We start from the raw sequence: 14,730 nt of genomic DNA on the forward strand, positions 1-14,730 counted from the left end.
CTCATGGTAGTCCTACAGCTGGAGAGTATGCTTGTTTACTTCATTAAAAAAAATACGGATTACACTCCGGGAGTGCCGGCAGAAAACTTGAATATTAACGTTGTGCATTTGTGATATTTTCGAATGGTAAGGGAATAATGTTGCACGAATTGCTAAATTATCAAAAAAGTAATATCATTTATGTGGTAAAATACAATATTCATTTATTTCGCTATCGTATACAAACATGATAATTTGTATTAAGTAAGTACATTAAAAATTAAACACTTCAGAATTACGATTATTTTACATTAAAAAGTTTATTCCTACACCGCGCCGGCGGCCTACTCTCCCTCCGTCTTACGAATTTTCGATCAGGCCACGTGTCGTGACGCGAGTTTAACATTTTTTACCCATTACACAAAATGCACAACGCCGCTGAGTAAGTTATCACTTTAAAAAATAAATACGCTAAAATAAACGGTGTTCCAAACTTACCAACATTTTTCCAGTTTAAAATGATAGCATAATCTCCCAACATTGCTAATCCAGGCGGGAATAAGGGCAGACGTCTGGTACGGATAGTATATTTAGAAGCCTGCTTCATTTATTTTTAAGACTTGCTAGAAGTAATCTTACTTGCGCTCTTAATACAAATAAAAATCAAGAAGTAATAAACGTTTACTTACAAAACAATTTCTATCAAGCCAGGATGTTTCAGACTACTTACTTATGATAAATATTGTTTAAAATAACTGATATAAAATTGGTTTCACACATTAAACCGATGGGTGAAGGATGTCCTAATTTGGATCTCCTATTACTTTTTAATCAAGATTCTTGATATAAGAACGATTTGATGGTTATTTAACATAAAAGGTATTATAAATAACTAGCTGACCCGGCAAACGTGTTTTCATTTAAAAAAATGTTAAGGGTGAACAACCCTTATCACTTAGGGGTATGAAAAATAGATAGTAGCCGTTTCTCAGACCTACTGAATAAAATTTGGTGAAAATCGGTAAATAGACATAGGAATTAGATATAAAAACATATACAGTACTTTTAAAAATATATTAAACTATCCTGTACAACCAACGTACTTTATTTTGCTTTACAATTTTATCTGTTATGTATGTATTTAATTATGTTACTTTTACATTGATACTACAACCCTAATATCTAGATGGGAATAAGTAAATCTTCGTTACTAAGAGACAACAGACAACAATAATACTAGATTTTAATCTAATATGTGTTTTATCATTTTTATTATCATAAATGGCACAAAATACAAGTTTTATAAATTTCATTTGATATACAAATTTCCGTACAATAATTTTATACTTTTCACCAAAATAACTCATAAAATCGCATAATTTTGTTATTCTTACCTGTTCCCTAAGTCAAGATATAATTGAATATTCATAGATTATTAAAATAAGTAGCCTCAAACTAGTAAACACAAAACGTTAAAGCTATTTTTGTTAATAATTAACAATGCGTATACTCTTTTCTTAATTAACTTTCAAAGCAAAGGGCCCTAAGATATTGCCTTGTGCTATACTTATTTTATATTTAACATCTTTACTACATTTTCTACGTAAAAGTCCCCATAATCAAAACATAAAATAAAAATAATGCATCCCAATAAGAATAACATTAATTTAAAAATAAATTTGCACCTTATGACATTTTCATGAAATAGAACGCTTAAGCAAAATCTAACTAGAACTAGACGATGAGAATAATGACGTTATACCTCCATACACTAACTGAAAAAAGCTTCCCACTAGCTCCAAGAAGAAAACAAACGGTCCGTCTCGTGGTGTATTCTCGCCATCATCAAATTCATCATCATCAAAACCAAATGTTTCTACGCTTGCATCAACGTCATTCGTTGTATTCAGCTCTGTTACTTTCGCTGGTAAGTAACTTGAATAGAGAGTGATTTTTTCTGGTTTCTTATCAGTTTTCTTGAGGGCATCAGCGGACAGTTCCTCTACGTCCTTATCGTTGGAGATCTCGTTGTCAACTGGTTTCAAATCTGGTTTGGTGACGTCTTCTGGAGCGTCGTCCACTATCTCGATTTTACTGAATGGTCGTTTTGTTGTCGTTGTTGATGTGTCCGTCTTATTTCTGGTTATGCCCAGAAACCTGAAATCATGGAAAATATCTGTGAGACCATCAAATCTTGTACATCAGGTCATGTATATGAGTACTTGTATCATTACGAATTATTTATTTAGAACATTATTGTTACGCGCATTATTTTTTAGCTATTATCAGTACAATTAATGTTATGTTACGATACACTTTGTCCTTTAAATATACTTATAACGTCACTACGGAAATTTCTGTTGTAATGCAAAGATAATCACATAAATTCGAGCAAACCTAATAAAAATGAAGTAAGTATTAAAGACGATTACGAATTTACCTATAAATCGGTGAGGTGATCCTCTCAGCGATGTTATTGGCTATGAGGTGGTAGACATCGAGGCTTCTGTTACCGGGCGTGGTGGGCAGCGTGGTGTAGACGCTCACCACTGACTCCTCGTCTGGCAAGGTCCTGCTGGAAGTCAGCTGGAGGACCTGGAAATAAAGGCAATTACATTAAAAACCTTGAATCATTAGGAAAAATATTTACCGTGACCATTTTTGGTTAGTTTGCTAAGTAGTAATCTATTTTCAAGACTGGCGGAGACCTAAAACTTACACGACGATGCTTCTATACGAATTGGTGGAGATTGGAACCATCTAACAGCAATTTGAAGGTGGTAAAACCCTTTATGGTTCGACTCCGGCGGCATCTCCACCACAGCTATTTCATACATATAACGTTAGCAATGTTAAGCACTGCTGTGTTGTGGTTTGAAGCGTGTGCAAAACGAGCATACAGTCCACCTGATGTTCAGGGCTTACAGCCGCCCAAGGACATCTGTAATCAACCTCAGATAAGATTAGATTGCTCTCTAAAATTTTCCACAGGTACCTGCCTCTAAAGATTAAGGTGAAACGCCCTGGAAAGTATGTCTCCCTTACACATCCTTCAAACCAAAACCCAGCGGTACCTATTCCTGCCTAATTACACTGCAGTAACCTTAATTGAGTTTTTACGTTTTGACAAAAATGACTGTCTTTTACGTATTTCCCATATATTTCCAATCAGTTCTGATACAATCCGCTAGGGGCGCTGATTGGAAACGTATGGACAAATACGTAAACAAATACCAAAACAGGTAATTTTGAAAAAGCATAAATATATATACTAAGTAAGGGCACTGTTATTAAAAGGAAAGTGGTGCCGCCGGAGTCGTACCACAAAGGGTTCTACCATTTTAAACCACGTTATTCATTCGAAGAATTCATCAATTAAGAACATAAGAATATAAAGTAAGGTATAATAGGTAAAAGCCAAGTAAAAGACGAGATAGTGATCGAAACAATAATTTATTCAACGCCTGTATCTCGATCGTGCGACGTGACGAGAGTACCGATGGTCAGATTAGCATTGATGGTCGACCTTATCCACCTTTGAAATAGACATTGTCTGGCTTATTTGTTTTCTGTTTTATGTGTTCCCTTGCAGTACGGGAAACCTAGTGTAAGGTATATTTTCTAGGATAGAAGTAACAAACGGATATTTTTTTTATAATATAGATGTAGTAGACGATGCAGTCCATCTGATGGTAAGTGGCTACTGCCGCCCATGGACATCTGTAATCAACCCCAGATAGGATTAGATATTCCTACCTGAGGTCCACCACAGATGCGCCGCTACTCCTGAGTACTAAGCTGGAACGCCTCGGAAAAGTCTGTCTCCCTTACACACCCTTCAAACTAGAACACAGCAGCGCTTGACACTGCTGCATGCAGTGTGCCTTTTGTAGGTGGCTGCTGCCAACCATGGACATTTCAATCACTTTGAAAGGTCCGATTAATTAAAAATTTTGAACAATTATCAGGAACCAATGACAATACAAAATTTTAATAATTTCATCCCATTCTCCTCATCAGGATCGTCAGGAATCAGGATTAACGAGTTTCGTTGTGCGATTTTAGCGTTTTTTTTTTTAGTTTTTACTATAATTATTTTCTACTTCTGTTACCAGACAATTGGTAACCAGAACCTGTTACACATTGACACAAAGAAAGACATCAATTAAACGATACTATTGACAGTATATCACCAGATCAATCTGCATATCGATCGATTTAATATTCAATTATTGGCTGGCTATTCGCGGCACGAGCCATCTCGATCCTTGGTGCCAATGTCAGTCCAGTGTAGTTCACTCACGTAGAATACGACAATGACACATTTTGTTTTAATTCTCCATTATAACTGCCATTATGGTGACGTCATGGCTCAGTTAAATAGGATCTTGTTTGACGAAATGATAATGGTCGTAAAACTGTTTACGTATGCGACGTAGGTTATTGTCTATGGTGTTAAGTGCTTTCGCTTGCTAGTTTGGTGGTTTAAATTTGGGGTTTTGTCAGCTGGTCCAGGGTTTGAATCCCTGTTTAGATCGGATTTTTTGAGTAAAGAGCGATATCACAATTGTATGTAATTCAGTATATTATCGTGATCTACAAAGTTAACATTTCATTTCCCTGAAGAGATACCTAAGATTCAAACATCCCTTGACTTTAAAATGTTTCTTATGCCCTTCATAGGGCTTTACAGAATTCGCGACCTAATATTTGATAAAACATGTTACTTTTAAAACTAACCCATGTTCTTCTCAGGTCTGAAAATATTTCCAAAAATTTTATTTAAGTTAACACGTTTGAGAAACTATCATAAATTTCTAATATGCTTATAACTTTAAATATCAGAGACCTGGGATTTGAACTTCGGGCCTCCAATTAAACCGAGGTTCTAACTTCGATTACTGTATTTTGTACATACTACAGATTTATACTAAGTCTAATTAGTAATCCTATTAAACACGGGTACTCAAAGAACTAATTAATTAAGGAAAATTAATTATTTTCGAGTTTCCGCTTAGGGCTGAAGTCAAATAACTTTTTGCGGTAACTTTCTAAAGGGTGGTAAGGGTTTAAAAGAAAGGTGTAAAATTAAACGAAATGAATCACGTAATAATTTGAGAAAGTGGTTAAGGGTAGAATCTTTTGTAGTTAATGGTGGTAGAACACTTTGTGGTTCGACTCCGGCGGCACCACCGCCACACCTATTTCTACCTAATAACAGCAGTGTTAGGCGCTGCTGTGTTCCGGTTTGAAGGGTGTGGTAAGGGAGACAGACTTTTCCGAGGCGTTCCAGCTTTGTCCTCAGGGGTAGCGGCGCATCTGTGGCCGACCTCAGGTAGGAATATCTAATCCTATCTGGGGTTGATTACAGATGTCCATGGGCGGCAGTAGCCACTTACCATCAGGTGGACTGCTTGCTCGTCTGCTACTCCTATAATATAAAAAAAAAAGTTTGATTGTGAGTACCTTCACAATCGAACTTTTTTTTTTTTTAACCCTGTCACATTTATTTTTGCCTTATAACAGGTATTCCAGCTTAGTTCAGTGATTACTGGTCTACGGATGACGGTAACTGCTTACCATAATGTGGAGTAGAGATTCTGCTGACATTCCATGTGTTGTGATGAACACACACAAAGACGAATACACAAACACCCAGACCTAGAACAACTATCTAAATTCATCATTCCGATATCTATTCGGGATCGAACCCGGAACCCTTTGCTCATCAGGCCGGTGACCGACTACGCGGGTCGTCAATAATAACGTTAATTATAACTTTGGGAGATAACTGTGTTTGTGACCTTAAACCAGAACAAGGTCCTTTTAGTTGACCAGGTTCATTGGCCTGTTTACTTACCTAACCAGTTTAAAACATGTATAAAGTAGGCAGATAACCTAGTGGTTGAAACTTGGCCATCAAGCGGGGATCTGAAGTTCAAAACTCATCTCGGATTTTTTTAGGATTCCGTACCTAAGGTAAAGCACTTTGTCCGGGGTCCAGATAAGGATATAGGGTCTTTATTCTGTAAAATCTACGGTTCCCTAGGGATAGGTACTCAACTAGTGACATAAGGTTAAGGAAAATGTTATCAAATTATTGTATTGTCATCGACCTCTGACTGCGAACGAAGCCGCGGGTAAAAGCTATATCCATAAGTATAAGTATAGGTACCCATAACAATGCAGATACAGGTCTGTGAATATACCAATATAGTTTATATTTTTTTTACTTAAAATTTTATATAATTAGTCATTGTAAATAAAGTTTTCTTGAATTACTAAAAATAATAATAACAATGTACCAATAATTTTATTTTATCTTAACAAAGTAGAAACCTAATTCTGAAACTACAAAAAATAAACATACACATTAAGTGTCAATACAAACATTTCAAAAAGATGCATATAAATAATATTGCATAATAATAAATCTAATAGATGCTTAAATAGCATTGACCGACTTAAGCAAATGGTAAGCAAAACATAACAAGTAATAAAGTGTTCCGTATAATTTAATAATTCGTAGAGTCACTAGAATGGCTTTAGAATTTAAAAAACAACTCCATGATTATTTATGAGGCAAAACACGCTGCCAAGAGTCAAATGAAAAATAATAAAAAAAATCTTACGTATTTTTTCTGACGTACAAAAATACAAAGTTATCTTATTTCACAAAGCTGTTTTGACACCATCGATAATGATTTACCGTACGCGGAACCCAAAAACCGCCGAAGAGTGAACAAAACCTTGGCATTCAAGTCTTGCTTGATTTGTAAAAGTTTTTGCTCAAATCTTCTAACGCTTCTTATCTAATACGTATTTACTGTGGACACGCGGTTTATTTCAGGGCTATGTAAGGTCAATGGTTTTTAGATTTACGTTTTTTAGAAGGATCCATCCGTTAGCACTAAGGTCCTATATAGGCCTTCTGATTCTGAGTTTTTGCTCAAATCTTCAAACACTTCTTATCTAATACGTATTTCTGGATACCATGTTCAATTTTTTTTTATAAAAAAAAACATTTTTAGATAGATTTATCCATTAGCATTAAAGTCTACTAAACATAGGACTCCTGACCACCATCTAAGCAACAAGTCATGTGCCTTTTGAATCCAATGGCTGCCCGTCCTCTTCAACATCGATCTACCTACTATTGATTGATGGGATTCCAGAAGTACATTATACAGTTTATTTTGATAGAGCCCTTTGTGGTTCGACTCCGGCACCACCGCCACACCTATTTCTGCCTAATAACACCAGTGATAAGCGCTGCTGTGTTCTAGTTTGAAGGGTGTGATATGGGAGACAGACATTTCCGAGGCGTTCCAGCTTAGTCCTCAGGCCTCAGGTAAAAATATCCATAAATAGCCATTTACCATCAGGTGGACTGCATGCTCGTCTGTTACTTCTATATTATAAAAAAGTCTTTGGTTCTAGAGGTCCAGGTTCAATTCCCTGTTCATTTATCTTTTTTAATGATTCAATTGTTTCAAATCTTCTCGTATTGCCTGCTCCAATGAATGCCACTCTCTTTCCTGTACATGCCCCAAGACTCAACTTAGGGACTGTGTTCGCCTTTCTCTAAGGAAGGCTTAAATTTTTAAGGACTTATGGATAGACGGATTCTAACAGTGAAGGAAGATCATATAATTGAACAATGTTGTTATATTATTAGTGTAAAGAAATTTCAAGTGCTTGTAAGCATTCAGTTAAATGGATAGAAATGATAAATTAAACAAAAAACTTTTCAAAAATTTTCGATAGTAGATAATGTACGATAGTCGTGAACTGTGAATAAAAATACAAAAAAGATAGCTTGCATGAATGTATATCTCTTAATAAAAGTTGTTTTTCTTTAGACACGCATATTTATTGTAACATACTTTGATTATAAGTTAAAATATCCAAGAAAAGCTCTCAGAATAATATTTGCATAAGTGTTGAGCTTTAAAAATGATACCTATTAATCTTTTAGAATTAAAATAAAACACCTCCTTTATTCAAAACCAGTCCAGCCAGCTCTAATGGTGACCACACTTTCTTAAACTAAAAATAGTTTAAAATCAGAATAATATTTCAAAAAAATTGAATAAAAAATGAACCGAATAAATCGTGTTAATAAATCAACATTGCTTACCAGCAATCCAGTAAAAACCGTTAAGAAGCGCATTTTAATATTCTAATTTTAAATTATTTTTTTAATCACTAAAAATAATTTAAATGTTATTGTTTACCGAATTTAAAACTTATTAATAAATCAACAATCCTTACCAGCAATCCAGTAAAAACCGTTAAGAAGCACATTTTAATATTCTAATTTTTAATTATTTTTTTTAATCACTAAAAATAATTTCAATGTTATTGTTTACCGAATTTAAAACTTGTTAATAAATCAACATTCCTTACCAGCAATCCAGTAAAAACCGTTAAGAAGCGCATTTTAATATTCTAATTTTAATTTTTTTTAATCTCTCAAATTGTAATGTTATTGTTTACAACACATCACTCGCACTGGCCCGCGGCGGACTGCGCACGCGCATCTTAGTGCGGTGACCGTGATCGAAGGTTTCGCGGGATATTTGTGTACTACTACCATTCATAGGGATGTACTTCTTGGATCGATTTAAGTTTGATTGCTTTTAAATTGCTTTTAATAGTAAGTAGGTTATTTAAATTGCATATTTGTCAACATTTTAAAATTATACCTATTAATCTTTTTGTATTTAAAGTACAAAAAGATTAATAATAAAACCAGTTCAACCAGCGCTAATGGAGACCACACTTTATTAAACTAAAAGTAGTTTTACAAGCACAATAATATATTAAGAAATTTGAATAAAAAATTAACCGAATAAAACCGAATAAAGTTTTATTATTATTAGAATAGAATTTAAAACTTGTTAATAAATCAACATTCCTTACTAGCAATCCAGTAAAACCCGTTAAGAAGCGCATTTTAATATTCTAATTTTAAATTTTTTTTTTAATCACTGAAAATAATTTTAATGTTATTGTATACAGAATTTAAAACTTGTTAATAAATCAACATTCCTTACCAGCAATCCAGTAAAAACCGTTAAGAAGCGCATTTTAATATTCTATTTTTTTTTATCTCTCAAATTGTAATGTTATTGTTTACAACACATCACCCGCACTGGCCCGCGGCGGACTGCGCACGCGCATCTGAGTGCGGTGACCGTGATAGAAAGTTTCGCGGGATATTTGGGTACTACCAGTAATAGGGATGTACTTCTTGGATCGTTTTAAGTAGTACTTAAATCGATCCAAGTAGGACTTTGTATAGTAAGTAGGTTATTTTAATCGTATATTTTTTATATTTGTTGTAAAAAAATACTTAAATAACGGAAATGTTTAAGGGGCATTTATTTATAATGGCATAGGTAATTAAACGTTAAACCAAAAATAAAGAAGCTTATATTCATAAAATAAACATATATACCTAAATTATTAAGGAAATTATTAAGAACACCAATACAAAAAACCGTTTAGAGTTAAGTTTTAGACTGAGAAATAACAGAAAAGTCTCACTTGTATTTTACTGAAAATCTTACCAGGAGTCCAATAAAAAGTCGCACGAAGCCCATTTTACTCAATAGAAAATTAATCAAAAAATCCAATATACTTTATTTATATCTTTAATATATTCAGTTTAATTATGATATATATGATTATATATTAAACAGCACATCACTCGGACTTCCCGCACTGAACTGCGCGCGCGCATCCACAGTATCAGCGGTGTGAGTGTGGTGACCATGATTTAAGACTTATTGGAATAAATCAGGACAAGTTAAAGTATTTAACCACTACAAAATTACAGGATGTTTCAAATGGTAGACAAACGGATATAGGGAGATGAATTATAGAGTTATTCTATGATTACCTTTTTTTTTTGTTTTCGAGGGAGAAACCTTCAAAAGGTACCCGACGACGTGGGTGCGACGCCGGGTTATGTGGGATTTTTACCGCACTAAAACCCCCCCGGTAGCCGTCCTCAGCGCTTGGTGGAGAACTCCGGGATCTCCGATGGAACACAACAGAATCCTCCGAGCGCGATGCCCCGGTCGGGCTCTGCCCTGGGGGGAGCACCTTACGCTCCTCCCGCACACCTGGTGTTTACGACGGTATGCGACCACACATGCCGCCGTCCTTCCCGGGGTTGCTCTCCGGACGGTTCGAGCTCCCACTCTTGCCGCCCGCAACCCCGGAAGCCCCCTTTTAGTCGCTTCTTACAACAGGCAGGGGATACCGTAGTCATATTCTAGTCCCGGAACTACAGGGACATTTCTATGATTACCTTATAGCAAATAAGAGAAAAAAAAATTAAGAGAGGATTTTGCCTATAGGATGGCCTATATAAATATGCTATAGTAGGTAAATTACCATTAATATGCGAATATATTTCATAGCACTATAATGTTACTGTACGTACAATGTTAAGACTAACGAATTAAAAAAAAACATAAACTTTTTTGCTGTTTTAAATACGAGTAATACCCTAAATTTCGTATTTATTACTAGTTAAAGACTTTTCTAACCTTAACTAAGAAAAATGGGAGACAAATCCATATACAGTACACACCTGCACTGTCGTTGCATAAGCAAGTTTACGAAATACAAACATTTTTACAAATAACCAATAATTATTTTTTGTAAAATCATTATCCTATTAATTTAAAAACTATACTGTCCTATAAAACATACATCATGGTGTCACTACACGGTCGCGACCTCCCAACGGTCGTGATTCGACCACCAATTAACTGTGACCACCGCCACCACCGTGACCACTCCGTGACGGTCGCCAATCTGACAAACAACGACGGTCGATCTAACAAACAACATATCGCACACCATCGACCACCCATAATACATAATGGTGGTCTCCTCTCAGAGCGAGAAAGGAACCATAGACGATGTTTTATTGAGGGGAAACCTTCAAAAGGTATCCGGTGCCGTGGGAGTGACACGGTTATGTGGGATTTTAACCGCACTAAAACCCTCCCGGTGGCCGTCCTCGGCGCTGCGTAGAGGACTCCGGAATCTCCAGAGGAACGCAACCGGAGTCCTCTCAGCGCACTGCCCCGTACTCCGCCCAGGTGAGATTGAATCACCACACCATCTGGTGGATGCGACGGAATGCGACCACACATACCGCCGTCCTTCCCAAGTCGCTGGCCGGGCGGTTCGAGCTCCCACTCTTGCCGTCCGCAACCCCGGAAGCTCCCTTTTAGTCGCCTCTTACGACAGGCAGGGAGTGAAGGAGACCTACAGAAGCCCCAACTTACTCCTCAGGAGTTGTGGCGGTTCCAGAACTCCCGTTTGGGAGATGCCTGACCTTACCGAGGGAAGAATTTTTCAAAGAGTTTGTCAAAGAAACGAAGGCATAGTAATAAACATACTGTTTCTTTAATACAATGTTACTAACATATTTGCGGTTAGAGAACAGTTATATTTTCAATAATGAGGTGACGAATTATGATATTTCTGCCCAGAATACCTACGTCATATAAAATTGTGAGCCTAATATAAAATAATTGATTAAATTATTGATGAACTTAACTTCAGACGAAGCGAAAGTAATTGTCAGTTCCGGGTTCTATTGCAGGCTATATAGACACACAAGCTTTTGCCCGCGGCTTCGCTCTCGCGTTAAGAAGCAATATTTTCATCCCCTATTTTATCCCCTTGGGGGTAGAATTAATCAAAATCCTTTCTTAGCGGATGCCTACATCATAACATCTACCAGCATGCCAAATTTCAGCCCGATCCGTCCAGTGGTTTGGGCTGTGCGTTGATAGATCACTACGTCAGTCAGTCACCTTTGAGTTATATATATTTAGATAACGGACCAAAATTAATTTACGATCAAGACGTTTTAGTCTATACCTCTAACAGATAACAAATACAATAAATAATGAAAATTTCGTGGTACGGAACCCTCCGTGTGTGTTCGCTTCGCACTTGACAATTTCTTATTATAAAAAGTTACCGTTTTCAATGAACCTAATATGCGATAAATAACTTTATAGTAAAAAGCATAAATACGAAGACAGGCTTTTAAACTAATGGTCTTAATGAATAATCAATATTACATTTTTATAACTCTCTACATTTAAATATACAAAATAATATGAAATAAATGGTGATATTATATTAGATAAATAGTTATCTCACGTTTTTTCTTTTCTTATAACACGCAGTCACTCAAGAATGATTTGGGAATGAAAGAGAGTACCACATTTGTATAAATTTAAAATGTAGAGCTAGTATGGTACAATCGGGGCGTTCTACCTTCAAACATATCATTAGGTTCTCTTTGCCAGTTTAATCTTTTAAAAAATATATTTATTTAAATTTACAGTGGATTTTTTTTCGCTGGGCGAACATATTATCTTCCCGTACAAACAGAATATAAGACATCCCATAAAATTGTATAATACTACTTATTTACTTTATAAATATTTCAAATTGCGCACATACAGAGTTTCTTTCGCAACTTCCTCTCCATAACGAACCACTTCCCAAAGCGGTAGTTGAAATTGAATTTGAATAAAAAAAGAAAAAATAAATACTAAATAAACCGAAATTATTTTCTCGCTAAAGAGCTAATTTCCAAAATATAACCTACTATCTCCAAAAACTTTGCGCGTACCAATACAACTTATCTAATCTGTTGCGAGGTTCCTAATGTTCCGGAATCTCCACAACCAATAACTAAAGCGATGTTTCTTGGGTGTAACTTTTATTGTTCCGAGTGATAATAGGGATGTACTACAATTCGATCAAAAATACATCGATACTTTTTATAAAAACTTATTTATTGTGGATTTGACTTTCATTTTGTCACCACATACTAAATACATATGCAATTTGACGACCTGTACCCTTACCAGGAGTTTTTACGTTTCGACAAATATGAGTATTTGTTTACGTATTTGCCCATAAAAAATTTAATCAGCGCCCCTAGCGGATTGTGTCAGAACTAGGAAATCGTATTGGCCCATACGTAAACAAATACCAAAACAGTCATATTTGTCGAAACGTAAAAACTCCTGGTAAAGGTACTGCGTGGCGGAGCGGTCAAACCGGTCTGACGTGCCGAGAGCCCCAGGCTCGGTCCCCGACCAGCCAGATATTTAATAAATTTAGGTTTCTGTTTTTGGGTCTGGGTGTTTGTGTATTTGTCTATGTGTGTGCCCATGAGATCTACAGCACAGGAAATCCTACTGTGAGGCTGTGAGTGCAGAAAGCGTCTTTTAATTAATTGTTTTGTGGAAAAGTAAAGCTTTAATTTTCACTGAGCTATTTAGAGAAATAAGAACTTAAAGACTAAAAAAGCAATAATAGCTTAGTGGTTAAAAAACACGAATTCTCATTGGAAGTCCGAAGTTCGATTCTCTAGCTCGCACTTCTCACTTAAACAGTAAAGGAAAACATCGTGAATATACAGGAGTGTTAGGCGCTGCTGTGTTCCGGTTTGAAGGGTGTGGTAAGGGAGACAGACTTTTCCGAGGCCTTCCAGTTTAGTCCTCAGGGGTAGTGGCGCATCTGTGCCCGACCTCAGGTAGGAATATCTAATCCTATCTGAGGTTGATTACAGATGTCCATGGGTGGCAGTAGCCACTTACCAACAGGTGGACTGCATGCTCGTCTGCTACTCCTATATTATAAAAAAAAGTCTCAAGGCTGTGTCGTTTCGTACTTATCCATGTAGTTATAACGACAGAAAACTTAATGGTTTACATTTAAATCAGAGGAAATGTCATAAATTATAAGTAGCCTCAAAATTCGTTACTATTCAACAGATTTACTTTTATCGATGTCGATATGCTTAATACGGTACTTCACTAAGAATAAGGAATCAGTGTTGTACATATTTATTGGATGCCTGCCGCGCCGAAAATGAAATAAGTTTCTCTATCATAACTCGAAACTAATTTAGCAGGAATTCTTCAATCTCTGTGGTAACTAACTCGTAAACTATTTACCAACTTTGTTTATTCATTACTTTTAAGATTTATTATTTAGGTACTTATTTTATGTTCTTGGATGTGCTTTGATGAAAAAGTCTGGAAATGGATTCATAGAGATAAATGTTTTCAATCATCAATTTATTTATTAGTTTTTAATATTGTAAATACTGCATTGCGGAAAAGAATCAGAGACCAAAAATATTTTTTCATGTTATACGCAGAATACAATGCATAACTTTCATGTAGCAATATTTATTTAAATACGTCATGTTATCATTGTTTGAATAAAATTATTACTCATTAAATAACAGTAAACAAAAAAGAAATTCAAAACTTTAAAATATTACCTTCTTGTAAATTAAATAAGCAATAAATATTAATCTATTAGACGCTAGATGGCGCAAGTTTACACGAATGTTAATGAATAATGACTTTAAAAAAATATATTACCGTTAAAACTATAAAAAACTAAACGCAAGTTCGTTATAATAATAGATATAATAAGGAAGAAATTCTAAAGTTTGATATTGTGTCTTCTGACTGCGCCATCTAGTTAACAATTGACGAAACTATAATAAGCTTGCTTAGGAATGTAGATGTCGCTGTTAACGTTAGGCTTATGGCAAGCTTCGTGGTCCGCACACAGAGGGCGTTGTAAGTACTTAGTCATTATATTACTGACACCATAGATTAGTAAAGATACTTCGCCGCCTTGAAATTGAATGAAGCCACAAACGGCTTATTAGTAAGT

The 14,730-nt window shown here is 35.6% G+C and overlaps 1 protein-coding gene across 3 annotated transcripts; it reads right to left on the minus strand.

Moving 5' to 3' along the window:
* Positions 1-1,039: 1,039 nt before the first annotated feature.
* LOC140746018 (uncharacterized) lies at positions 1,040-9,668 on the minus strand. 3 transcript variants are annotated; one of them, XM_073078001.1, is made up of 3 exons: positions 9,555-9,668; positions 2,420-2,574; positions 1,040-2,136 (listed from the first exon to the last, which is right to left on the minus strand). In XM_073078001.1, the coding sequence occupies exons 1-3, from the start codon at positions 9,585-9,587 to the stop codon at positions 1,704-1,706; spliced, it is 621 nt and encodes a 206-aa protein (XP_072934102.1). In that variant the 5' UTR covers positions 9,588-9,668; the 3' UTR covers positions 1,040-1,703. The 3 variants fall into 3 exon arrangements, with proteins under 3 accessions (XP_072934102.1, XP_072934101.1, XP_072934100.1); XM_073078000.1 differs by lacking the exon at positions 9,555-9,668 and adding an exon at positions 8,389-8,535; XM_073077999.1 differs by lacking the exon at positions 9,555-9,668 and adding an exon at positions 8,120-8,187.
* Between the last annotated feature and the right edge of the window lie 5,062 nt (positions 9,669-14,730).

Source organism: Epargyreus clarus, unplaced genomic scaffold, assembly GCF_041222505.1.
Source record: "Epargyreus clarus isolate Ecla_fem2 unplaced genomic scaffold, WU_Ecla_fem_2.2 ptg000012l, whole genome shotgun sequence".
Taxonomy (NCBI): domain Eukaryota; kingdom Metazoa; phylum Arthropoda; class Insecta; order Lepidoptera; family Hesperiidae; genus Epargyreus; species Epargyreus clarus.

Coding starts and splice junctions, on each gene's coding strand:
- LOC140746018 (XM_073078001.1), bottom strand. CDS start 9,587: ATGGGCTTCGTGCGACTTTTTATTGGACTCCTG. Junction 2,575..9,554: donor GACTTTTTATTGGACTCCTG/GTAAGATTTTCA, acceptor CTTTATTTCCAG/GTCCTCCAGCTGACTTCCAG. Junction 2,137..2,419: donor ATCACCTCACCGATTTATAG/GTAAATTCGTAA, acceptor CCATGATTTCAG/GTTTCTGGGCATAACCAGAA.